Source organism: Fukomys damarensis, unplaced genomic scaffold (assembly GCF_012274545.1).
Source record: "Fukomys damarensis isolate Sample0158 unplaced genomic scaffold, DMR_v1.0_HiC HiC_scaffold_27, whole genome shotgun sequence".
NCBI classification, from domain to species: domain Eukaryota; kingdom Metazoa; phylum Chordata; class Mammalia; order Rodentia; family Bathyergidae; genus Fukomys; species Fukomys damarensis.
The window spans coordinates 22229699-22252811 of NW_022900939.1; the positions used below are offsets into that span (position 1 = coordinate 22229699).

The 23113-nt window shown below is 53.1% G+C and overlaps 3 protein-coding genes across 6 annotated transcripts in view; 2 read left to right on the forward strand and 1 right to left on the reverse strand.

The window, feature by feature from the left end:
• Position 1: 1 nt before the first annotated feature.
• On the forward strand, positions 2-5133 carry Ctsf (cathepsin F; the record flags this gene model as incomplete). Its single annotated transcript, XM_010636169.3, has 14 exons — positions 2-67; positions 237-335; positions 612-696; positions 1043-1104; positions 1224-1299; positions 1867-1980; positions 2074-2219; positions 2306-2402; positions 2484-2564; positions 3508-3627; positions 3706-3770; positions 3866-3956; positions 4338-4396; positions 4474-5133. Coding segments are annotated over 14 exons (1236 nt in total), but the record flags the coding sequence as incomplete, so codon positions are not given.
• Positions 5134-5164: 31 nt separating this feature from the next.
• Positions 5165-19648, reverse strand: Actn3 (actinin alpha 3). Of its 2 annotated transcripts, XM_033756415.1 has the most exons (22): positions 19396-19648; positions 18105-18117; positions 15214-15332; positions 14934-15053; positions 14367-14453; positions 14194-14281; positions 13689-13767; positions 13524-13605; positions 12699-12784; positions 12270-12362; positions 11470-11700; positions 11201-11348; positions 9672-9822; positions 8970-9078; positions 8741-8881; positions 7873-8055; positions 7274-7408; positions 6997-7176; positions 6269-6415; positions 6120-6185; positions 5494-5652; positions 5165-5414 (listed from the first exon to the last, which is right to left on the reverse strand). In XM_033756415.1, the coding sequence occupies exons 1-22, from the start codon at positions 19526-19528 to the stop codon at positions 5256-5258; spliced, it is 2709 nt and encodes a 902-aa protein (XP_033612306.1). In that variant the 5' UTR covers positions 19529-19648; the 3' UTR covers positions 5165-5255. The 2 variants fall into 2 exon arrangements, with proteins under 2 accessions (XP_033612306.1, XP_010634176.1); XM_010635874.3 differs by lacking the exon at positions 18105-18117 and having other exon boundaries at positions 15214-15328; positions 19080-19579.
• Positions 17190-23113, forward strand: part of Zdhhc24 (zinc finger DHHC-type containing 24) — a 10259-nt gene continuing 4335 nt past the window's right edge. Inside the window, exons 1-2 of one of the 3 annotated variants that reach the window (XM_019209276.1) lie at positions 17190-17217; positions 22144-22421. In XM_019209276.1, coding sequence (XP_019064821.1) covers positions 17201-17217; positions 22144-22421 — 295 coding nt within the window. In that variant the 5' untranslated portion in view covers positions 17190-17200. Of the gene's footprint in view, positions 17218-20048; positions 20417-21370; positions 21800-22143; positions 22422-23113 lie in introns of those variants that run through there. The other 2 variants (XM_010635872.3, XM_010635873.2) reach the window with 2 other exon arrangements.

Genomic DNA, 23113 nt, shown 5'->3' on the forward strand with positions numbered 1-23113 from the left:
TTACAACCGCGGCCGGGATGCGGGGATGCGGGCGACGCTGGGAGCCGTGCGCGGGCGAGTCCGCCAGGTGAGGATGCGCGGTGGGAGGGCGGACTTTGGCATAGACTTGCGGTGGGGTCCTGGATAACTGGGAGAAGAACGTCTGGGAACTGGGAACAGGCAGCGGGCACAGGTGGATCGTGGGCCCGAAGAAGGAGGGGATTGGCTGTGCCCACCTTATCTGCTCCTCCGTTTAGGCGGGCCAGGGCTTGCTGTATTCCCTGGAAGCCACCCTGGAGGAGCCGGCTTGCCAAGACCCCATGGTGTGCCAGCTCCCTGTACCCAAGAAAACCTTGGTGAGTGATTTCCAACCCCCGTCCTGCCCACCCCAGGCCCAAACAGTTGGGATTTAGGCCGGGTCACAAGGCAAGGATCTGAGGGAGCAGCAACCTGACCCTGAGTTACTTCTGAGGCCTCTAAGGCCAGAGATCAAGAGGCGTTGGGGTGCTGGCTGTGCCGCACTCTCCACTGTGGGGCCATTGCTTTGGGGGTGGATGGCTTCTGAGGAGCCTCTAGATCCTTTTGCCCTTGTTCCCAGCCCAGCGCCCACACTGGCTTATTCTTTTCTCTAGCTCTGCAGCTTTGAAGTCCTGGAGGAGCTGGGAAAACACATGCTTTTGAGGCGGGACTGTGGCCCAGTGGATACCAACGTTACAGGTTCTGGGATAGCCCGAGGAGGCTGGGATAATTTAGATCAGTGATGGGGAACCTTTGTTTGTTTTTGTTTTGTTTTGAGATAGGGCCTTGCTATGTAGTTCAGGCTGGCCTTGAACACTATGTATCCCACGCTGGCTTCAAACTTGAGGCACTCCTTCTGCCTCAGCCTCCCAAGTGCTGGGGTTATAGTGTGTACCCACCATGCCCAGCTATAATGGTGAACCTTTTAGCGCTTTCAGTGATAACAAATAGCCCTCTGTGGCACATGTGCCATAGGTTCGCCACCACTAGCCTAGATCATACTTCACTTCAGCCTTAATTTTCTCCTTGTTACAACCCTATCCAGACCTCAGAAATGAAGCTTTGAGTTCAGTCCTTCCACTGTCAAGCAAGAATGCCCTTCCTGAGGTGAGGAGCCCGTAACTGGGGAGCTAGCCGTCGCCTCTTCCGCCGTCTTCTTTCTTCACCCTGGAGGAGGAGTGTTGTGTCAGGCCAAACTCCTTATAAAGACCCTCCTGCCCTTCCAGGAGTTTTCTGTGAAGATGGCTTCAATCTTCAAGAACTTTGTTGCCATTTATAACCGAACTTATGAGTCAAAGGAAGGTGAGGACTCAGCTCTGGCTATACCTGTCTCAGTCAGATTCGGGTCTTACCCCAACTTGGGAGGGGTAGGATACAAGAGGCAATACATCCTTTCCCAGTGTCCAAGTTCTTTTCCAGCCCTCTGGGACTGGGAAGCCATCCCAATTATCTGTCTGCTTCTGTCTTCCTGATCAGAACGGTGGGTCTCTATCCTTCTAGGGAGGGTAGGATGGGACAGAGACTAGATTTTTCTCTGGGGAAGCCCCCCACCCCCACTCCACACCATAGCCTCTCCTATGTCCTCTCCTGGGGATGCCGCTTAGAACCCATTGCAGTTACTGTTTTCACAACTGGGAAACATTGCTCCATTTTGTCCCTAAAAGTTGATCACAGTTCCTACTCCAGTACCTGCAGGTATGCCCCTGCAATCTCACCTGTCCCAGGGTCTGTCCTTACAAAGAGCTTCAGGCCAAACCTAGAATCTACCTAGTCTCCTGGGAAAAACCCCTGCCTCTTAGCCCCACTCACCACTGGCCTTATGATCTGTCTGGGGTCTGAGCTCCTCCTCTTCTGCTCTTTGGTCCTCAGAAGCCCAGTGGCGCCTGTCTGTCTTTACCAGAAACATGGTGCTAGCACAGAGGATCCAGGCCCTGGACCGTGGCACAGCTCAGTATGGGGTCACCAAGTTCAGTGACCTCACAGGTAGGGTTGGAGTCTGCGAGAGAGAAGGTCTGTTCCCAAGGTCCCTGGTCAGGGCTGACTTACAGCATGCGTCTCTCTATCCTCTGCCCCTAGAGGAAGAGTTCCGCACCATCTACCTGAATCCCCTCCTACCAGAGGAGCCTGCCAAGAAGATGCGCCTCGCCAAGGCTGTGGGTGACCCTGCCCCACTTGAATGGGACTGGAGGAAGAAGGGGGCTGTCACCGATGTCAAGAACCAGGTTGGAGCCCTAGCAGTGAGGGCGGGCATGCATGCTGCGCTGGGGCTGGAGAAGGGGTCCTGCCTGAAGCTGTCCGTCTCTTACAGGGAATGTGTGGGTCCTGCTGGGCTTTCTCTGTCACAGGCAACGTGGAGGGCCAGTGGTTCCTGAACCGGGGCACGCTGCTGTCCCTCTCGGAGCAAGGTAAGCATCCTGCTCCATCTTCCCTGTCCGGAGTCCAGCCCCTTCCAGAAGGTTCCACAGGACCTGCTTTCTGTCTCCTAGAGCTCTTGGACTGTGACAAGGTGGACAAGGCCTGCATGGGTGGCTTGCCCTCCAATGCCTACTCGGCCATCAAAAGTTTGGGTAGGTATTAATGGGGTCAGGAGGGGCATCAGGTATCTCTTGTCCCTCTGTAAGAAGCCAGTTTACAAGGGGGAGAGACAGGGGCATGGAAGTCACACAGAACTTTAACTTTGCCTTTTTAAACTGGGTTTAAGTCTTACTGCTGACCTCCTGGGTGTGGTGGTGCACACCTGTTTTCACATCTCTCTGGGAGGCTGAGGCAGGAGGATGGCAAGGTTGAGACCAGCCTGAGCAATGTAGTGACTTAGACCCTGTCTTATTAAAAAGGTGGAGGAGGATATAAGTACAAAGGGATTGGGTTTAACCCCCAATACCACGAAAAAGAAAAGAAAAAAGTCTTAATGCTGACCCTTATTGGCTGAAGACCTTGAGAAAGTCAGTTCTGTCAGAGCTGCAGTTGCCACATCTGTGAAATGGGACTCACTGTGCCCATCTCAGAATTGCCTTAAATATCAAGTGAGAAAATATATGTAAGACCACGTCCATAACAGGGACTAGTATGCAAGCAGTAGCAACACACCACACCCCTGAGAAGATGTGTGACCCCAAATTGGTAGTTCAGTTCATTGGTGGGCTGCAGTGGCGGGAGAAAGGGCTGCACAGAGACTGGCCCAGGAGCCTGGCAGGATCTGGGCTAGATTAGAGGGGTCAACACAACAAGCATGCCAAAGTCCACAGTTCGGGAAGGCTGGGATGAACCCTCAGCATGGTCAAAGGCTGGGAGTTAAGTCCTGTCACTGCCACTGTTTCTGCTGGTCACTGGCTGCTCCCTTCCCTCACCTCCCTCAGTTCCCACTGTGTCTTCTCTGGAATCCAGAGGTTCTTCATCAGGGAGGGGCTGTGGCCTGGGGGGGAGGATGGAGAATGTCAGATCTTACATATAAAGATGAATAGGAGTCCACTCTTCCTCTGCCCCCTACAACCCACCTGCATTGTTCCCTAGGAGGACTGGAGACAGAGGATGACTACAGCTACCAGGGCCACATGGAAGCCTGCAACTTCTCAGCGAAGAAAGCCAAGGTCTACATCAATGACTCAGTGGAGCTGAGCAAGAATGAACAGAGTGAGTGAGGGGTGGGAAGAGGCCCGGCTGGGTGAAGCTGGCCCGGGTGCCTACTGATGCGGCTCCTCCCCACCTCAGAGTTGGCGGCATGGCTGGCTGTGAAGGGTCCCATCTCTGTTGCCATCAATGCCTTCGGCATGCAGGTGAGGTTCTGGCCTTGTTACTTTGCTCCATCTCTTACCCATCTTTCCCTCACTACTTCTTGGAGCTGGCTCTCTATTCCTTATTCTCCCCCTAGTTCTACCGCCATGGGATCGCCCACCCACTTCGACCCCTCTGCAGCCCTTGGTTCATCGACCATGCTATGCTGATTGTGGGCTATGGCAACCGTGAGTTCTGCTTACAGTCTGTCCATCTATCCTATCCACAGGCAGGGGATGAACAGCAGCATCTCAGGACCTCTGAGGGGAAGATCAAGGAACACCTAGGAAGCCTCAGCCTCAGGGAGTCACGTATCCCTTCTATGGCTGGGAAAGACTAGATTAAGGGAATTGGATCAGTTGTACTACAGGTAGTGGTAGGTGCCCTCCCCATGCCTCAGAGCTGCTCCAGGCCTCTGTGAGGGTAGTAGGCAGCCCTCTTGCTTCCTGATTTCCTAGTACCTGTCTCGCAGTAGGCCCACTGCAGGTATGTGAAGGGTGCAAAGCACTTGAGGCTCTGGCTAGTGAATTGGGGGTCCCTGACCCCTTATCCTTTACACTGCTCTCCAGGCTCTGATGTTCCTTTCTGGGCCATCAAGAACAGCTGGGGCACTGACTGGGGTGAGGAGGTAAGTTTTGCCCACCTGGTATCTGGTCCTCCACCCTCCACCTTGCCTGAGCCTTTCACCAATTCTCCCTCCCTCAGGGTTACTACTATCTGCATCGTGGATCCAGAGCCTGTGGTGTGAACGTAATGGCCAGCTCTGCGGTGGTAGACTGAGGAGCCAGGGCACAGGACCTGGTGCTGACCAGAGAAGCTCCTTTCCCAGCCTGACCCCATGTCTAGGTTCTCCCCAGGAGGCGCAGCTGACTGACCAAGGGCTGGGTGCTGGGAATCTTAGGGTGAGCAGGAGGCACTGGACCCTACTTTTGTCTAATCTGATCCCGCTGGAAGCGCCCCAGCTGCACCTTTGTTGTATTGTGGTGTGGTAGCTAGAACCCTGGGGTGAAGAATGTTTGCAGCGCAGCCAAAGCAGAAGCAGGAACCCTGGGCTTGGGTAAGGAGTAGAATGAAAGTATTTCCATCTTAAACCCAGCTCTGTCTTCAGCAGGCTCTGCCTTCCTGTCCAGACTTTCCTATGATGCTATAAATGTTCTGGTCCCCCTGAATTCGGGGACATTGTCTGGGAAAACTGTAGCCACCTTTCCCTAACAGCAATAAAGAGGTGATCTGAGGTTCCAGTACAGTGTGAGTGCTCAGGGATGGGTGGTGGTGAGTCAGAGTGAGATAGCTGGTTCTGCCCAGGAGTCTGAGGGCCCAGCTTCTACTTTAGGAACCACCAGGAGATGGGAGGAGGCCCATGGATGGATCTTTATTCAGGAACACTTGGCTGGCCAATCCCTGAGGCCCTTGCCCTGGGGAGTAGATAGGATCAGCTACAAGGAGCATCCTGTCTCTGTCTTCATCCAGAACTGCAGGATCAGAGGTTAGAGGTCGCTCTCCCCATAGAGGGCATTGGAAAAGGCCACGTAGTCCAAGGCTCCAGCCAGAGCCCCAGAGCCTTTGTATGGTGCCATCCGGCGGATGCAATATTCAGCCTGCTCAGCCGGGAGCTCCCGCCTCAGCTCCTCAGAAGTGATGTAATTCTAGGGGAGAGGAGGTGTTGAGGTTCACTGTTCCATGCTCTGCCACATGCCACCAGTACCCCCACTGTCCAGGGCTTACCTTGTCGCCTGCTAGGATCTTGAAAGAGGCTATGACTTGCTCAGCTGTGTCTGTCTCAGCTGTCTCTCGGGTCATGAAGTCAATGAAGGCCTGGAAGGTCACCACCCCAGTGGCATTGGGGTCCACCATGGTCATTATGCGAGCAAACTCTACCTCTCCCTGCAGTAATAAAGGCCAGGAGTCATGCCCATGGGTGCTAAAACCAAGAAGGCTCCCAGAGTCCTCTCCTGAGGACTGTATAGCATTGGCTTCACAAACCCAGGGACAGGATGCTCCCTTTCTCCAAAGATCTCAGTCAACCTGGCTTTAGAAGTCTTTTGTGCTAGACTGAAAGTTGCTTTGTGCCCATGGCAACACTGCATTTTTGCTCATTGGTCCTGATTTTTTTCCTGGGGCCATATCCCTCTGTTGTGCTGTTTCTCTAAGGTAAAAACAGTGTGGCCTCAGACCTTGGGGTCACCCAGAACAAGGTCCAAATTAATTTACCTTTGAGCCTTTGCCAGTCCCCATGAGATGTGATGAGTAGAGACAATGACACATATGAAGGGAGGAGGCACACAGAAGGTGGTCACTATGGAGGAGAAGGCACCAATGGCACTCCTGGGAAAGGGGTTGTGGGTGCTCACCAGGTCATAACCCATGGAGATGAGGCAGGCTCGGAAGTCATCGGGCTCCATCATTCCATTCCGCTTCTGCACAGTGTGGGTGGATGTCAGGATTGGTTCCTAAACCCCACTGTCCCCCTAGTATCTTACCCCGCAGGGCCCCTGCTGACCCGGTCAAAGTGGTTGAAGGATGCCCGGAACTCATTGAGCTGCTCCTGGCTTAGGCCCTTGGCATCTCGGGTCAGTACCTGGTTCTCCACCTCATTGATGGTGCGGGCAATGGAGGTGAGCAGCTGCTCCCAGCCCACACGGATGTGCTAGAGAGTGGGAGATGGGCCATTCAGTGGGTGGTGAGTGCCTGGCCACTATTCTAGCTCCACTCAACCCTCTGTGACCCCTGGCAAGTCCTTACCCTCACTGTCCTCTGTCCCCATCACCAAGTAACCCCTCTAGCATCCCTTCATGCTTTAAAGTTTGATGACTTATTATGTTTTTGTTTTTGGTTTTTTGGGGTTTTTTGTTTTGTTTTGTTTTTTAAGACAGGGTCTCACTATGTAGTTGAGACTGACCTGGAACTATGTAGCTCAGGCTGGTCTAGAACTCACAGTGATCCTCCTGCCTCAGCCTCCCAAGTGCTGGGATTACAGGTGTGTGCCACCACACCCGGCCTGATGACTTATTATGTATTCAGTATTGATTGGCAAGCTATGGCCAGTCATAATCCAGCTTTAATCTGCTTTGTGACTGAACTGGTCACTGTCCATTGCTGGGTCATCCCCATGGGATATGCTGCCAAGCTGAACTGGAGAAATCCTTCTGGAACAGACGTTCTCCAAGTAACTAGGGTCATGCCAGCCTTCCCCAGCCTGTGCAGCCTTCCTCTCTCTGCAGGGCCCACCTCCATACTGTAGACAGTGTGCTTGTTGTCGAAGACCAGACTCTCCTGAAGCAGCTGGTGGTCACTTTCCAGCCGGTCGATGTTGCTCTTATAATTAATAATGTTCTGCTCCTGTTGCCGCAGCCCTGCCATCTGCTCCTCCAGAGAGCCAGCCAGCCCTGCTGCCAGCCGCCCCACCTCCTGCAGGGGTACCCAAGCAGAATGAGGAGGGCTCCCAGATCCCTGGGGGCACGCCTTGATCCCAACCCCAAATTGCCCTCACTCTCCAAGCCCTTACCTCCACCTTTGCCTGGATCCAAGGTCCCACAGCATTGGCCTGGGCAGCAAACTGTCGCCGGAGCCTCTCATTCACCTGTTGCCGTGACAGCTCATCCTGCAGTGTCTGGTCACGGCTGGGCACCAACTTTCGGACCTGGGAAGGAGCATGTTTAGAACCAGTTCTAGGGGCCAGGAGATAGCTTTAAGGAGAGATGGACCCTAGCCCCCCGAAACCTCAGCCCCTGTTGCTGTGAGCCGAATTGGGCCATATGCGCAAGCTCTGAGGCACATCACTTAACTTCTGCAGGCTGTTTCTTTATGTGCAAAATGGGTCCATAACATCATTTGTAACTCATATAGGTGGTTTTATGAAAAACAGCTACACAACATTTAATTCTGCATATCAGTCCTGATGGGAGATGCTGTTGTTACTGCCGCTGTAAAGATGAGGCTGTGACAAGCAAGGTGGTTTATCCAATGTCACCTGGAAGCAGTGGCAGACCCCAGATCTAGAGGTAGACTCTATTCCCCATATCTTGGGACATCTGAGGCTTCAGGGTGTTTAAGAGTATGCATGAGGGGCTCAGGGAACAGGGCAGGGCTGCTGGTGGTACTGACCATGTCCCACTTGGTGTTGATGTCCTGTGGGCTAAGGGTGATGTAGGGGTTGGTGGACCAAGGCTGCAACCCGTACGTTTGGCAGATCTTCTGGATCTCACCCTGAATACCCAGGATGGCACCTCGCTCTCGGTCAGCCTCAGGCAGTGTTGCCTTGAACTGGTCATGCGCTGTCAGCAGGCTCTGGAGGTGACAAAAAGGAAGGATCATCCTGCATCTCCCACAGAACAAGAGTGGCAATGCCTACTACGCCTGGTCCAAGAACACAGGCCACCTGCCTCCCAGCCCAGCACTATGGAAATGGGTTTTTCCACTGTCATTCCACAGAAGCCCAAAGGATCAGAGGCCAGCTTTTCTTCTTTCACCTCTGTTGGGAATTGCTTAAATTTGTTTTGTTGTTGTTGTTGTTGTTGTTGTTGTTGTTGTTGTTGTTTTTGGTGAGGAGGGTTGAACTCGGGTCCTTGTGTTTACGAGGCAGGCGGTGGAACCACTGAGCTAAATCCGCAGCCCTCTGTTGGGAACTGAACACATGGCCTTTGCAGTGAGCTATATCCCCAGTCCTTTTTTATTTTTATTTTTTTGAGACAGAGTCTCACTACATAGTCAAGACCTTAAATTCACTATATAGTCCAGGCTGGCCTCGAACTCACAGTGATCCTCGTGCCATGGTCTCCTGAGTGTCTTTTATTCCCCCCTAGACAGAGACTAAGTGGCCCAGGCTGGGCTTAAACTTGTGATCCTCCCACCTCAGCCTCCCAAGAGTGCTGGGATTCATTATAGGCAGTGGCCACCATGCCAGGCTTTGGAGCCAGTCTTCTGTCATCCAATCCAGTGTCCTCCAGGACTGTGCCCAAATGCCTGTACCCACCTGGGTCTCCTCCACCGAGTGCACCAGCCACACATCCTGCAGGTCCTCCACTGCTCCATCCAGCCAGTTATTGAAGGGTGCTGCTCGCCGTGCAAACTCCAGCTGTAGCTGATCAATGGTTTCCAGAAGCTTCTCCATCCGCTAGGCATAGATAGGACAGCGGGTCAGCAGCTCCCCAGCAGGCATGGCCTCACTGCCTGGCCCCCAGCTACCTGGCCCCAGACTCCACCTCTAGCGCATCCCGCCTCTTCTGGGTCAGTGTGCCCAAGTTGTCCCATTGGTCACAGATAGCCTGGCAGCGGCTGTTCACCGAGGCCACTTCATGGTAGTCCAGCTCACTGGGGGTGAGAAGGGGCCTGAGTGTTGGGCCAGACCTGTGTCTCAGCTGCCCTCCTGGGGCTTAAATCAGTGCCCATGGCACTGGTGAAGGCATAAGTGACAGAGGGCAGGTGAAGGATAGAGCAGAGCTTCTGCAGCGGGGTCCCAGGCAAGCATCCCATGTTCTTAGCTCTAGTACTTGGAGGTGTTTGGCTGGAGGGGGGACCTGGGGTATCAGCTGGGACTATTTGAGAATGAGATGGATTTGCAGGAGGCGGTGGCAAAGCCAAGCTTGAGGATGAGGTTTAGAGAGGTAGGCTGGGGTCCAGGGTAAAAGGAGCAGCCAGGCTGGGGGACAGGCTATGGGGTAGGACAGATGTAGCACCAGTGGGGCAAAGAGCGTGGGCAGCAGAGCAGGTAAGGAGATGGAGCTGGGGTTCCAGAAGGGGAGGATCAAACGATGCAAGGACTTGGGTACCACTGCAGGGTAAGAAACCCCGGACAATCTGGGGTCTTGAGGAAGGCATGGGAGCGGGGGAGCAAGGCGGGGCTTGGCGTGGAGGAGCAGGGTCAGTCAGGGTCGTAGTCTCTAGGGCGGGTCTGCCGCGCCTACTTGAGCTCCTGAGCTAGCGCAGCGATGTGCTCCACACGGTCCTGGTGCGCGGCCAGGTCGCTCTCAAAGGCTTCATGGCGCCGCAGCAGCGCCCGCACATTGTGTAGCGAAGAGGACTCGAAGTCGCGCTGGTTTAGCATCTCCTCCTTCCCTGCTCAGAGAGAGAGGTCCGGCTCCTGTCACCCAATGGCAGCCGCAGCAGGAGCAGGGGTTTCTGGCTGGGCTGCAAAGTCAGGTGATGACAACTGCCCAGCCAACCCCAGAGGTTTCTTCCGAGACACCTGCATAAGTGAAGTTCCTGGTCCTCAGCACGGCCCGTAAATAAAGCTGCCCCTTGGTTCCATTTTGAAATTCATTTGGATGCTAGCTACCCACCTCTCAATGATTCTGTGAGCCCCGTTTCTTTATCCACAGCTTGGCACAGTTATGCGCCCGTGGTAGCCTTTGATGAACAGGGTATTGGTTGCACGAATGAATAATGAGTGTTAACATACTTAGTGATAATTATCTTCATTTTGCAAATACCGATCTATATAATCATAATAGTGATAGGGCTACCTTATTGAGCGCTTCTGTATTTTGCAGAGGAAGTACCTGAAATTTAAAGGTTCAGAGATCTCTCCATCACCATGTAAGTAGCTGTAAATTTAAGGAATTCTTAGTCCAAACTATTGGTTTGTTTTGGTTTTGGGTTGGTTTTTTGGTACTGGGGATTGAACTCAGAACCTTGCACTTGCCAGGCAGGCACTGTGCAGCTGAGTTACATCCCTGACCCCAAACTACTGCTTTTTTTTATTGTATCCACAATCCATTTTTATTGTTCATTCACTATTTTTTGGCTGCACTTATTTGTAGGATTAAAATCTCTCACAAAATAATGAAGGAATGACTTTATACAGAGTGGTTTTTTAAAAAATAAACTGTGGACTTTATAATGTGAAAATGATGAAGCTTCTTCCAACACTTTTTCATAAAAGGCACACAGTAAATTAAACCTCCCCAACCTAATAGTGAATGTCTTCAATTATAGAGCCGGGCATGGTAGTGCATGCCTGTACTCTCAGCCCTCGGGAACCTTGAGTTCAAGGCCAGCCTGGGCTAATTAGTGAGTTCAGGGGCAGCCTGAACTACAATGGGAGACAAAATGAAACAAAACAATCCTAGAGTTATTGTTAGATGATGTAGCAGTATCTCAAAGTGATATATTTGACTCTTGCAATATTTTGTATCAGTATGACATAAGTAATGTTAGGGTTAGGAATAAACTCATCTTTGGACACCTGCTATATATACAAATACAATACTAAATGACAAATTAATCATAAAAGACAGAGGACCAGAGTCTAGAGAGAGGGTTAGGGTCCTGATTTTACAGATAAAGAAACTGTGGTCCAAAGAGGGGCCAAAGTTGCAGCAAGTGGGACTAGAAATCTTGTCCCCACCTTGCCTGCAGAGGACCTACCCCTGTCCTGAGCATTTTGCTAGGACTCCACTCCAGCAGAAAGTCCAGCTCCTTCAGATGCACCTACCCTGGGTCCAGGCTTCATGTAGGGAGGCCTTCTGCTGGAACTTCTCAGCCAGGTGCTGCAGGCGCTGCAGGCGCCGGATCTCTGAGAGCAGCCAGTCTTCATAGCCTTTTTCCACCTGCTCCAACCCTTGCCATGCATTGGCAATGTCCTGTGGTGCAAGCAGAAGTGGCCTCCATCATGGTTCATCCATTGCAGAGGAGACACAGAGCTTAAGGTCACCCAGAGTATGTGGGCAGAGCTGGGGCACCCCCAGGCCCGGCCTGGCTCACCGAGACCAGCTTGCCCTCGGAGGGCATGAAGGCGGGCCGGTGGCTCAGCCGCAGCTTGGTCTGCAGTGTGTTGAAGTTGATCTCCAGCTGGCACTTCTCCTGAACACGAGGAGGCTTGTGCAGGCGCCGGTAGTCCCGAAAATCCTCCAGCTTTCGCTGCATGGCACTCAAGCTGGGCTCCCCCACCCGGTTCTCCAGCCATGGGACAGTGCGACGGATCCACTCCAGCAGCTGCCAGGGCCGGTCAGGGACAAAGCAGATAGTGCTGAGCTGACTGTCCACCTCACCTACTCCTTTCCGCCCACAGCAGAAGGCTGGGCTTTAAATACATAGGGTGACTTTCACAACTACAGAGGGCAGAATACAGTCATCTTTCCCCATTGGTTATGGAAAGAATAGGATGGTAATTTTTTTTTTTTTTAGTGCTGGGGTCAAACCTAGGGTTTTGGTGCATGCTAGGCAAGTGCTCTACCACTGAGCTGCACCTACAGCTCCGGATAGTTAATTTCTGGGCCTAGGGGCCAGTATAGGTTGGCACAGAACAGAGGGCCAAGAGGCGGCCTAAATACAAGGGAATGGATCAATGAATAAATAAGTGACTGAATGATGAATGGATCAGGGAACACCTGGGAACTCAGGCAGGCAGAAGAGCAAGTGATGGAGGGAGAGGCTGGACCAGGAGGAGGCTGCAGGGAAGCCAGGACTACTCTGAGAAGAAAGAGGCTGGCTAGCAGGGCTGGAAGGCCAGCTGGGCCTACATGGGGAGAAAGCTAAAAGGGGCTCTCTGGCCCCAGCCCTACCTCACTGGCCAGCTTTTCATACTCTTCCATCAGCTTCTCATTTTCCTGGTTCACGGCCAGCACTTTGCAGATCCTGTTGGCAGCTGTCTCTGCCTGTCGTGGGGTGGGTGGGAGGAATGGCATTAAGACCAGATGCCTCAGACACCCCTGACCCAGCCTCCCCCTGCAAAGCTTCTATAAAGCCTTGAAAACCTGGACTGGTGCAAACTGGGGTGGAGGAATGAAGGGAGCAGATTTCTCCTGTTGGGGAGGGAGCTGCTAGGCCAGATGCCTCTGTTCTCGAGCTCCATGAGGACAAGTGCTTGCAGTTCGGATGGTGGCACCCCTAACCCTACACGTTAGGTACTTCCGAGTGCTGGGATGCTGTCACGATTGGACTCTTGGGCCTGGCCTGAGCGCTCAGGGGTTCCGCATCAAGGCCCTCCTTACCTGCTCTGCCCCAGCAAAAGCATGGTAGAAGCAGGAAACATAGGTCATGATGGCTTTCTCGTCTGGCTTGGGGGTGTTCACGATGTCTGGGGGAGGGCGGCAAGGTGTATAGTGACACAGCCAGGGAAGAGAGTGAGTCAGAGCCCCTCCTCCCCCTCCGCCATCTCCCAGGCAGAGAATCTCCTCAGGATGGCTACAATGGAGACGTCTCATCACCAGCTGCCAACTGCTCCAAACCCAGCATCTTTCCCTTCCCTGAAGCCCTCCTGATCACCCTGGGGCTTGGCAACCTCCCCCTCTGTGGGTTGAGCAAAGCACGAGGCCACGAGTGACTGAGCAGACACTGTGGCCCTCATGAGGGACCAGTTACATTGCCAGTGCCCTAACTCTGACTGTCTTTTCCCCCACATCTATGAGCTCCAGACCCAGAACCAGTCTCCTCCAAGGGTGCCCACACAGCCATAGCACCATGCACAGCAAGCACATCTCAGATAATGCTTTCTGCTTCATTGACTAAATGCCTTGCTTGCTCGGAGTCAGAGGCAGGATGTGCTCCAGAGGGGCTGCCAGTTTGGGGGGACCAACATTATCCCAGGTAACTCAGAGAACTGGGATGTGAGACATTCCATTGCAGAGAGTCAGGACAAAGCAGGGAGACACGATAGAGGTCTCCTGGAGAAGGGGACTAGTGGAAGGAAAGACAGTAACCATGGAGCAGGATGAGGGCCAGAGCATCCCAGGAGGAAGGAAGAGTAGGGTCCAAGTGTGGCACATGGACCCACCCATGAAGAAGAGGGGTCCTGGTCTGCATAGGCTCAGTCTCACCTTCTGCATCCAACATCTTGGGGATATCCAGGTATTTCTCTGCCACCTCAAAAGCAGTGTTCAGGTTGCCGATGGGGTCATCCTAGATGGGTGTGACACAGAGAGGTGAAAGGTCAGCGGAGAGCGAGGTTGAGGAGTTGGGGCTGCGGTGGGTCAGAGGCCTACTTTTCGCAGTTTGGCATAGTCGATGAGGTCAGGCCGGTGTCGGTGGATGAGAGCACAGAGGGCCAGGCCATCCTTCCAGCTGGACAGAGATAGGGGGTGTCAGGCCTGGGATCAAGTTGAGGCCATGCCCCACCCTCAGCCCTGGAGCACCCCAGCAGGCTAGCTTCATCTGGTAAAGGGAGTACACAGTTCTGCACCCTGCAAGTGCCCTTCATTGCCAGCCTTAGCCCACCTCCTCCCGCCTCCTCAGATTCCTGGGCTTAGTTTGGTTCATTTCCAGCTGGGTTTGGCCTCCACAATGTGTCTGACTGGAACACTCTTTCAGGGATGTTACACATGCTCCCGGCTCCAGGATTTCTTCGTAACCTTTATGGATTCAGCATTTACTGAGGCCTCCTATTTTCAGACACTCCTATTCTTGGGGCTTGGGACAGAGGGCCAGCTCTGTGCCCTCCCTGACCAGGCAGGCTCCTCTCTGCTCCCCATTGCTGATGAGCTCACAGACCTGGTGTGAAAGTTCTGCACATTAACATTGCGGTATGGTGCCGTCTTCCGCTGGCACCACAACAGCAGACCTTCCTTGGCAGAGGTTTCTGAAGCGGGCAAAGGAATAGGAACATTATTGGGAAGGGGTGTGAGCCAGTCCTCTCTGCCCTAGCCTTTCCCCTCACTGCTCACCTTCCACAGAGATGTCCTGGATGGCAAAGCGAAGGATGATGGTCCAGATCATGCCCAGGGTCATCTTCAGGTTCCCATCAACAATCTCTGCAGAGTGGAAGAGAGAATAGCCTCTGGTCGGCACTTGAGGCTTGGGTGCCCAAGCTTTAGCTCACAGTTCCCCCGATTAGCCCTCTGGCTACCACCTCAGGACTGGCACCTAAGTGAGCACCTCAGTAAGCATCTATTGTTATTTATTTGTTTATTGAGACAGAGTATCACTATGTAGTCAAGGCTGCCCTCAAACTCTTACATCCTCCTGCTTCAGCCTCCCAACTACTGAAATTACAAGCATGTGCTGCCTTGCCTGATTCTTCTATTGTTTTTAAATGATTTATTGACCACCTACTAGGTGCTAGATTCTGTGCTGGCACAAACTTTGGGTACATTTATTCCTTTCAATTCTTTCCATGAGGTAGGGATGATTATCCTCAACATGGAGATGAGGAAACTGAGGTTCACAGAGGTGACTCATTGATGCCAGGAGAGCCCCCTTCTGCCCCTAGGCCTTCTCCTGCCTCTGCCCACCTTCAGCACCAATGGACACCAACTTCACCCCCTTGCTGGCAATGAAGTCCAGGGCCTTGTTGACGTTGGCAATCTTGTGGAAGCGCATCTTTCCTTTGTCTGGCCTGGGCAGCCTCTCTCCTGAGAATAAGAAACATCAAGGTCAAAGATTATGGGAAGCGGCTGAAGACACTGTTCCCAGGGTCACCCCCCCAAGTTCCCTCCAGTGCTCCTTCCACTGTCGGCCCAGTCCTGCGTTCCCCTGGGCCCTGGGCCACTGAGTATGGCTATGCAGCCTCACCTGAAATGACCTCCAGGAGCAGCATGAGCTTGAGGCCATTGCGGAAGTCCTCCTCGATGTTCTCAATCTGGGTGCCTGCCTTACGCAGGTGTGAGTTGCACCAGGCCGTGAAGGTCTGGGGACGAAGGGCAGTGCTGAGATCCTGTGACTGGCTGCTCAGTCACGGTACGTCTCAGAGTCCAAGGTCCCAAACGCATGTCTCATCTCAGTTGCTGACTTGCTGTAGATCCTAGTACAGTCTCTCTCTCTGAGCGTTAGTTGTCACGGAAGGGAGGAAATGGGGTCTGCGATTTGTGCTGGGTCCTATAGCCAGCACTGTAGCCTTGGCTGATTTTGTTTATAAAGACAGAGTCTCCCTATATAGTCCAAGCTGGCCTTAACTGCATCACCACACCTGGCTTGGCTGATCTTAAGCACCAACAGGGGACTAAAAAAAATTTTTTTTGATACCGAGGATCAAACCTGGGTCCTTGGGTTTGCGAGGCAGGCGTTGGAACCACTGAGCTAAATCCTGCCCACCCCACCACCAATTTCTTTTCCTGGTACTGGGGGTCGAACTCAGGATCTTGTGCTTGCAAGGCAAGTGCGCTGCCACTGAGCTAAATCCCCAGCCCAGGAACTTAAAATTTTTAACAGATCCCAAAGTATGGGGTCCCCCAAGGTGCAGGGTTCAGGGAAGGAATATGAACTCTCTAAACACTGAGAAACTGTAGATGGAGGCACATGTGCCCTGAGGGCTATGGATTGGCTCCAGGGAGACCTGGCTTATGCAAGGACGGTGGATGATTCATCAAGCACTCAGGCCCGGTCTGACTTGGTTTCTGGAAAGAGCTTCCTGTCACGGGAGGTGTGTAAGTGCACACTTAGAACTACCCAATGGGGACCTACAGTCAGCCTCTGCCTCCACCTGAGGCTCAGACTGAGACAGGAAAAGTGGTCCATGGCTGTGTGTCGGTTATGAATGGGGGTGACCTGGAAGCTCTGCAACACTTCTGCCAACCTACCCAGCCTCAATGTTGCCATTAGATGTAGAGTCCTTGGAATAGCCACAGCTGGGCTCCAATTCCAGCCACGCCATTCACTCTGACCTAGGGTCAGCCTTGCCCTCGCTCAGGTTTGGTCTCTGCATTTGTGTAAGAGGTCAGACTCCACGTCTCAGATCCTTCTTCCTCTGACCTGGCAGGATTCTGGAATTCAGAGCATTTCCCCAAAAGACACAAAGCAGACATTCTGGGATGTGACTCTGGAAACCGTTTGGAATTCTTTCTGTCAGTTAGCTTTCCCATTGCCCTGGGCTCTGGACATGAAATGATGTTGGAGGGGCTGTCCTTACTAAGGAAAGGGAATGAGGTTCCTGGCACTGGAGGTATGCAAGTGCATACTTAGCACAACTTAATGGGGACCTCAAGCACCAGAGAGGACATTTGTCTCTGCAGTTCTTTCTAACCCTGGGAGCTGGGTGCTCTGGGTCTCAATAAGGAATAGGGCAGGGGCAGGGGCACAGGCAGGTCTGGATAGGGTGGTGAGATGAGTGATCCCTGCCCTAAAGGAACTCACAGTCGATCAAAGAAGTGGTCTGAGAAGTGCTGGGAGGAATCTATGGGAGATACTCAAACTCAGCGGGGAGGGCATGCTTCTCAGGGAGGGGCTCACCCTTGATCAGAGCTGCAAAGGAAGAGCAGATACTACTGGGTCAGGGAAGGGCAGGCAAGGGCATTCCAGGCAGGGGTAGCCACTCATTGAGAAGTGTCTCTGTTGGTAGGACTTCACTTCTGGGCATTAGTGGAGTAAAGCTGGGGGTGTTGGGGTATCAGTGGTTGGAGGCAGGCCAGAGGGGCAGCGGGGACCAGGTCATGCACCATCTGGAATGCTAAGCTGGGGAGTTTGAACTTGATCCTGAGAGCCACAGTGAGTCAGCAAAGCTTCAGGCAGGAGGGAGGTGGGCAGAACTATGTTCCACAGAGCTCCTTGTTGCAGAGTGGAGACAATGGCCTGCCAGAGCAGGTGGGACAAGTGAGAAGGTGGCAGTGGGACAAGGGCAAGAGAGGGTGTTATGGAGGGGGGGTGAAGTAAGAGGTGGGCAGGGCTTTATTTTGTCTCTTGCTGAATCCTGACACCTAACAGCACTGGGACCTTCTTAAGAACTGTTTGGGGAACAAATGTTTTCACATAAAGAGAAATCAGGCATCAGGAGGAAGGGGGAGTGCTCCAGGTCTTCAGAAATGATTGGATGGAGAAATTACTGCTAACAAAGACAACAACAAGGAGTAGGGATGGAGCAGGGCTAAAAGGATGACGAAAGCTAATTATAAAGATATTTATTACAACCTTGTCATGAATGATGTTAGATGTGAAGGAAATGATCCAAATGTCCCACTACAGGGGATGCTAATTGAGCGACAACATGTACCAAGGGCAGCTGTTGGAAGAATGGATAAGGTAGGTAGCTGTGAGTTGGGATAAAATGATGCTCCTGATAGTTCAAATGACAAAGGGCAAAATATAGACTGGCATGTGTCATACGAGGGGCATGTGGACCTGCAGATGGGAGAAGCCTGAAGGGTTGGGGTGAAGATAGGATTTGTTGCAAAGCTAATGACAGCTGGAGCCACAAGCAAGGATGACATCACCGGAGATGACCAAATGCAGGGATCACAGCCATGCTGAGAGACAGGTGCAGGGGCAGCCTGGAGGGGGGGTGGCACACCCAGGATACCCCAGGAGAGGCATCTTAGCCTCCCAACCCCTGGGGTCAACTCCTGTCACCTAATCCAGTGGTAGTGCACTAATTCTAGATTCTGGGATTCTCAGATCCTGCAAATTCCACATAGCACCCCAGGGCCCTGCCCTTTCCAGGAGCTCCGCTTTGTTGCCAAACTGTCTAATGACCTCATGGTGTGCTCCCTACCCCTGTCTGCCACTCCTTAAATTTTTCTCACGCAAGCTGGGATAGTTTTTCTCTTTAGGGAACCCAGGTGTCCTGCCCCTTCCACTGGGGAAAGTCTGGGAATGAAAATAGTTCAGGGAGGGAGGAGGGCCAGAGTGCCTTACAAGGCTGGGCTGGGCAGCTGCTGCCCATGTGCCCCTCTCAGGCTCCCCCAAGGTGCTGTTTCAGCACAAAGTGCCCATCTGGCTGGAGCATCAAGTTACTGTGTAAGAGGACCTGGGGCTCCCCTCCTCCCTGACCCTGTGGCCTTTTCAGCAGACTCAGGGCCCCGAAGCAGAAGTATCTTGGAAAAGAGTGAGGGTGGCACTAGGATTGAGACCTTTGGATTGAGGGCTCCTGCTTTCTGACAGTATATGATTCTGGGGCTGTCTCTGCCTCTGAGCCTCAGTTTCCTCAACTGTCGAGTTAGGTAGACTGACTGTGGACTCACCCTGAAAAGAATATAGAGGAGAAATGGGCTTTGAGATAGTCCCCTGCTCCCACACTCCCAAGTCCCACAGCGTCCAGCGTATCTCCTTCAGGGTGGGGTCTTAGAATATGTAACTAGACAGAAGGGTGGGCATGGAGAGAGATTATTCTTCTTGAACCCCAACCCCTCAGATTTAATCTTCTACACTTTGCCCATTCGTTTTTTTGCCAGCAGAAGTGGGGCAGTAGGCCCAGAGGAATAAGCCTAGGATTGGGGAGACCCCAGCATAGTCCTTGACATCCTAGACCCTCATGAGGGGTCTCAGCCTGCTTTTCCAGCCCTAGGGGCCAGCAGAGGGCTGGTGGGCAGAGCCTGGGCTGGGCCGTGGCAGACGGATTAAAAGTCAGGCTGTGCCCCTGCTCTGCCGAGATGCTCAGGCGAGATGCTCAGGACACACGGCCTGGCCTCCTAGGCCTCAGTTTTGACGTTGGGAAATGGGTGATCACTCACTTTCCGCTGCTGTTTCTCCCAGGCCGGGTCCAGCAGAAGGTCTCGGTCCCAGTCTTCCTCCTGTTCCATGTACTCGCCGCCCCCGCCGCTCGCGAAGGGCCCCTCCCTGGCCCCCAGACCCTCGGGCTGCATAACCATCATCATCATCGCGCTCTGGCTCCTGGCTCTGCTCCGATCGGCGCGCTCCAGTACACCCCGGCCGGGTTAAGTAGGGCCCGGCCCAGCCCCAGATCGGATTCACACTAAATATGGGGGAAGAGGGTGGGGCCGGACAGGGGCTAGGGCGTTCAGGTCGGGATCAGACTAGAGGTTGCACTGGAGCCAGTGGTTGCGGGATTGGGAGACGCTGGGATGGTTCTTCTGGCGGAGATCCGGAGTTCGCGCTCCAGCTCCACCGCTTGGGCGCTGTGTGACCTTAGGGAAGTGATAGGCCCTCTCTGTTTCTTCATCTGTAAAACTGAGGTGAAAACACTGGCAGTGATTGCAGACTGCCCTAAAGGCTGCCTCCTGGCCTTCTCCTGAGGTTCTAACAGTGCCCCGCGGACGGGAAAGGGAGCCCCATCCCCATTTCAGTCAGAAACACGTTTTAATGTTTTCTCGGGTGATGAAGGGAGATACCGGAGCATAGGGAGTATCTCTGAGCCAGCTGGATGATCTTAGTCAGGGCTATTAATATCGGGGTGGCTGTAGGGAGGTGGCGGAGAATGTGCTGAGCCGGGAAACCCCAACGCCACAGAGGCTGCAACCCAATCTTCTGGCCAGCCAGCCTCGCGGGTGAGTAGGGCTTCCGCTGGAGGGTGCGGAGCCTGCGTTGTGGGCGAGGCGGTGACTTACTCTGTCACCCGGACTCTAGCACCAATCGGATTTTGAGTACCTCCTGGTTTGTTCAATCGACCAATCATCTCTCGTCATCTACGACCCTTCCCTTTGAATCTAGCGCGCACCTCACCCTTTCGAAATTTCTATTGGTCGTTGAGGATGTTCGTCTGCCGCCATCCCCGCCCAAATACGGAAGCGGCGGGGTCCTAGATCTCTAGGAGCGGGTGGGTCCAGACCATGGGGCAGCCGTGGGCTTCAGGGAACGCGGAGGGGCCGTCCACGCAGCTGCCTCTGGTGCTCACGACGCTGTGGGCCGCCGCGGTGGTTCTGGAGCTGACTTACGTTTTGGTGCTAGGTCCCGGGCCGCCCCCGCTGGGACCCCTAGCCCAGGCCTTGCAGATCGTGCTAGCCGTCTTCCAGCTACTTAACCTGCTGGGCAACGTGGGGCTGTTCCTGCGCTCGGACCCCAGCATCCGGGGCTTGATGCTGGCCGGCCGCGGCTTGGGCCAGGGCTGGGCGTGAGTGGGGCGCGGGGTCCGGGGGCAGAAGCGGGAATATGAGGCGGGGAGGGGCACCAGACTCGAGATGTTAGAACCAGATTGGTTTGTTAGGTCCAGCAAATTTGGGATAGAGCAAGAATGAGTATTATTTTTTCACTCAAATATTTATTGAGCACCTCCTATGGGAAGAATACTGTTTCAGGGACTGGGGGTCCAATGAAACAGACTCTCCACCACTTGGAATAGGTCTCAGTGGTGGTGGGGGACAGCAAATAAACTATAGTCCTGATAAGTATGCAAGTTATGTCAGACAATATATGTTGCGGGAACAAAAGTTAGAGCGGGGCTATCTGGTCCATTTAGCGAGATCTTGTCTCAAAATACAATTTAAAAAGAGCTAGAAGCCAGGTGAAGTGCACTCCTGTAATCGTGGCACTTTGGGAGGCTGAGGCAGGAGAATAGCAAGGGCCTAGTCTATGTAGTGATTTAATAAGACCCTGTCTCAAAAATAAAAAAGAACTGGGATGTAGCTCAGTACCAAGGCCCTGGGTTCAGTCCCCAGTACAAAAGAGGCTGGGGGGTTGGGGTGGACTGGAGATGTAGCTCATTGCTTTCTGGGATCCATCTCCAGTGCATAAAAAAAATAAATCAGCTAAAAGGAATTCAGGTTTCTGTTTCAAATAGATAGTCCTCACTACCAGCAATAAGAGTTTGAGGTGATGGATTTGTTAATCACATTGATTTAATTATTTTGCATTATATTAAAAAATTATAGTGTGAACATTGCAATTAAAAATGAAGGCTGGGGCCAGAGATGTAGCTCAGTGGTGCCACGCCTGCCTGGCAAGTGCAAGGCCCTGAGTTTGATTCCTGGTACCACAAAAAATAGAAAGAAAGGAAGGAAGAAAGGCTGGGTATGGTGGTACATGCCTGTAATCCCAGTACTTGGGAGGCTGAGGCAGGAGGATCACCTCAAGTTCAAGGTCAGCATAGGCTACATAATAAATAGTGAGATCAAGGCCAGCCTGGATTACATAGACCCTCTCTCACCACCACCCCCATAAAATAAATAAGTAGTCAAGGGGGACCTCATTGAGGCATTTGAGCAATAACTTGGAGATGACTTAGCTTTGTGGGAATTTGAGGGCAGAATGTCCCAGGCAGAGGGGCCAGACCATCAAAGGCTCTGAGGCAGCTGTGAGCCTACCATGTTCCCAGAACAGCAAGAGGGCCAGACTGATTGGGATGGAGTGAGAGAGAACAAGGGATGTTAGATCATAGGACCTTGTACTACATTGAAGGCTTTGCTTTTTACTGGAAAGGAAATGGACAGCCACTGGAGGGTTCTGAGCCGAGGAAGGACATAAGTGAAGCTTTAGAAGGCCCAGTCTGGCTTCTGGGGTGAGATTATGCTTGGAGTAGACAGAGGGTCAAGAGGCTACTGTAATAAAGGCAAGGGACAGTTCATGGTAACTTGGACCAGCGTGGAAGTAAGAAGTTTGGGCATTAGAGGACGGAGAAAGGCCTCAGGACTGGGAATGTCAGAGCTAGCAGCCATCCCAGACCTGCAGCCCATGCCCTGGCGAGTCTGGGGAATCTTAGCCTGCATTTTTCTGCAGGGAACCTGAGGCTAGCCAGGTTAGGTGGCTGTCCTGCTTCCCCAGGATGGGTGCAGGGGCTTACAGTGGGTGGGATCTGGGGCACTCAAAGCTGCTGGCCCTGACCCTGTGGCTCCTTTGCTGCAGCTTCTGCTACCAGTGCCAGAGCCAGGTGCCACCACGTAGTGGGCATTGCTCTGCCTGCCGCGTCTGCATCCTGCGTCGAGATCACCACTGCCGCCTCTTGGGTCGCTGTGTGGGCTTTCACAACTACCGGCACTTCCTGTGCCTGCTGCTCCATGCCACCGGTGTCCTGCTCCACGTCTCTGTGCTTCTGGGCCCCGCCCTGTCTGCCCTGCTGCAGTCCCACACGCCCCTCCACACTGCTGCCCTCCTCCTGCTACCCTGGCTCATGCTGCTCACAGGTAGGGACCCCGGGTGGCCTGCACTGGGCCAGGGAATAAAGCCCCTTCTAATAGGAGGTGGGGTTTCTAGCTAGTTCTCTTGGAACTACCCTGGGAACCAGTCCTATGCCATTTTGTGGGGCTAAGGGCAGTCTGGTGGGTGTGCAGCACTGTACTTCAATATACTCCATCTCTAGGCAAGAGTCAAGTTTTGTCTGGGGGAGGAAGGAAAGATTACAGGATGTTTTGGCAGAGGAGGAAATAGCAGTAGGGGAACCTGGGGGTGGTCGGTGGTAGGAAAGCATTGTTAGAGAAAGTGGACACGCTGGGAGCAGCTGCATGAACAAAGGCCCAAAAAGGAGCAAAGGCAAGTGGGTGGGAATTGGGAGAATAAAGGCTGGGACAGTAGTTTAGGATTGGATGGTAGAAGACCTTGAATGCTGGTGTAGTGGCTCTGCTTCCACTGGGCAGTGGGGAGCCAGTGAATGTTCTGGGCAGGGAGGTGCCCAGCCACTGGGATTTGGGAGGGAAAGACAGGACAGGGGGCTAAGATGTGGTGTTCTGAATACTTTCTCCTTCTACACTCCCATGATAATATTTCCAAAGATCTTTTTACTCTTTGTTCTCTGCCTGCCAGGATTCGTGGGCTTTCTCTTGAGTTCTTCCTCCCCAACTCTGACAGGTCTCTGTGCCTCCTGATCCTATCCCAGCCC

Excerpts from the sequence above, each read along its gene's own strand:
- Actn3 (XM_033756415.1), bottom strand. The coding sequence starts at position 19,528 with ATGAAGAAACAGAGAGGGCCTATCACTTCCCTAAGGTCACACAGCGCC. Across the intron at positions 13,768-14,193 it reads GTGCAGAACTTTCACACCAG|CTGGAAGGATGGCCTGGCCC; the intron begins GTCTGTGAGCTC and ends ATCTCTGTCCAG. Across the intron at positions 7,409-7,872 it reads TCAACACCAAGTGGGACATG|GTCCGAAAGTTGGTGCCCAG; the intron begins GTCAGTACCACC and ends GCTCCTTCCCAG.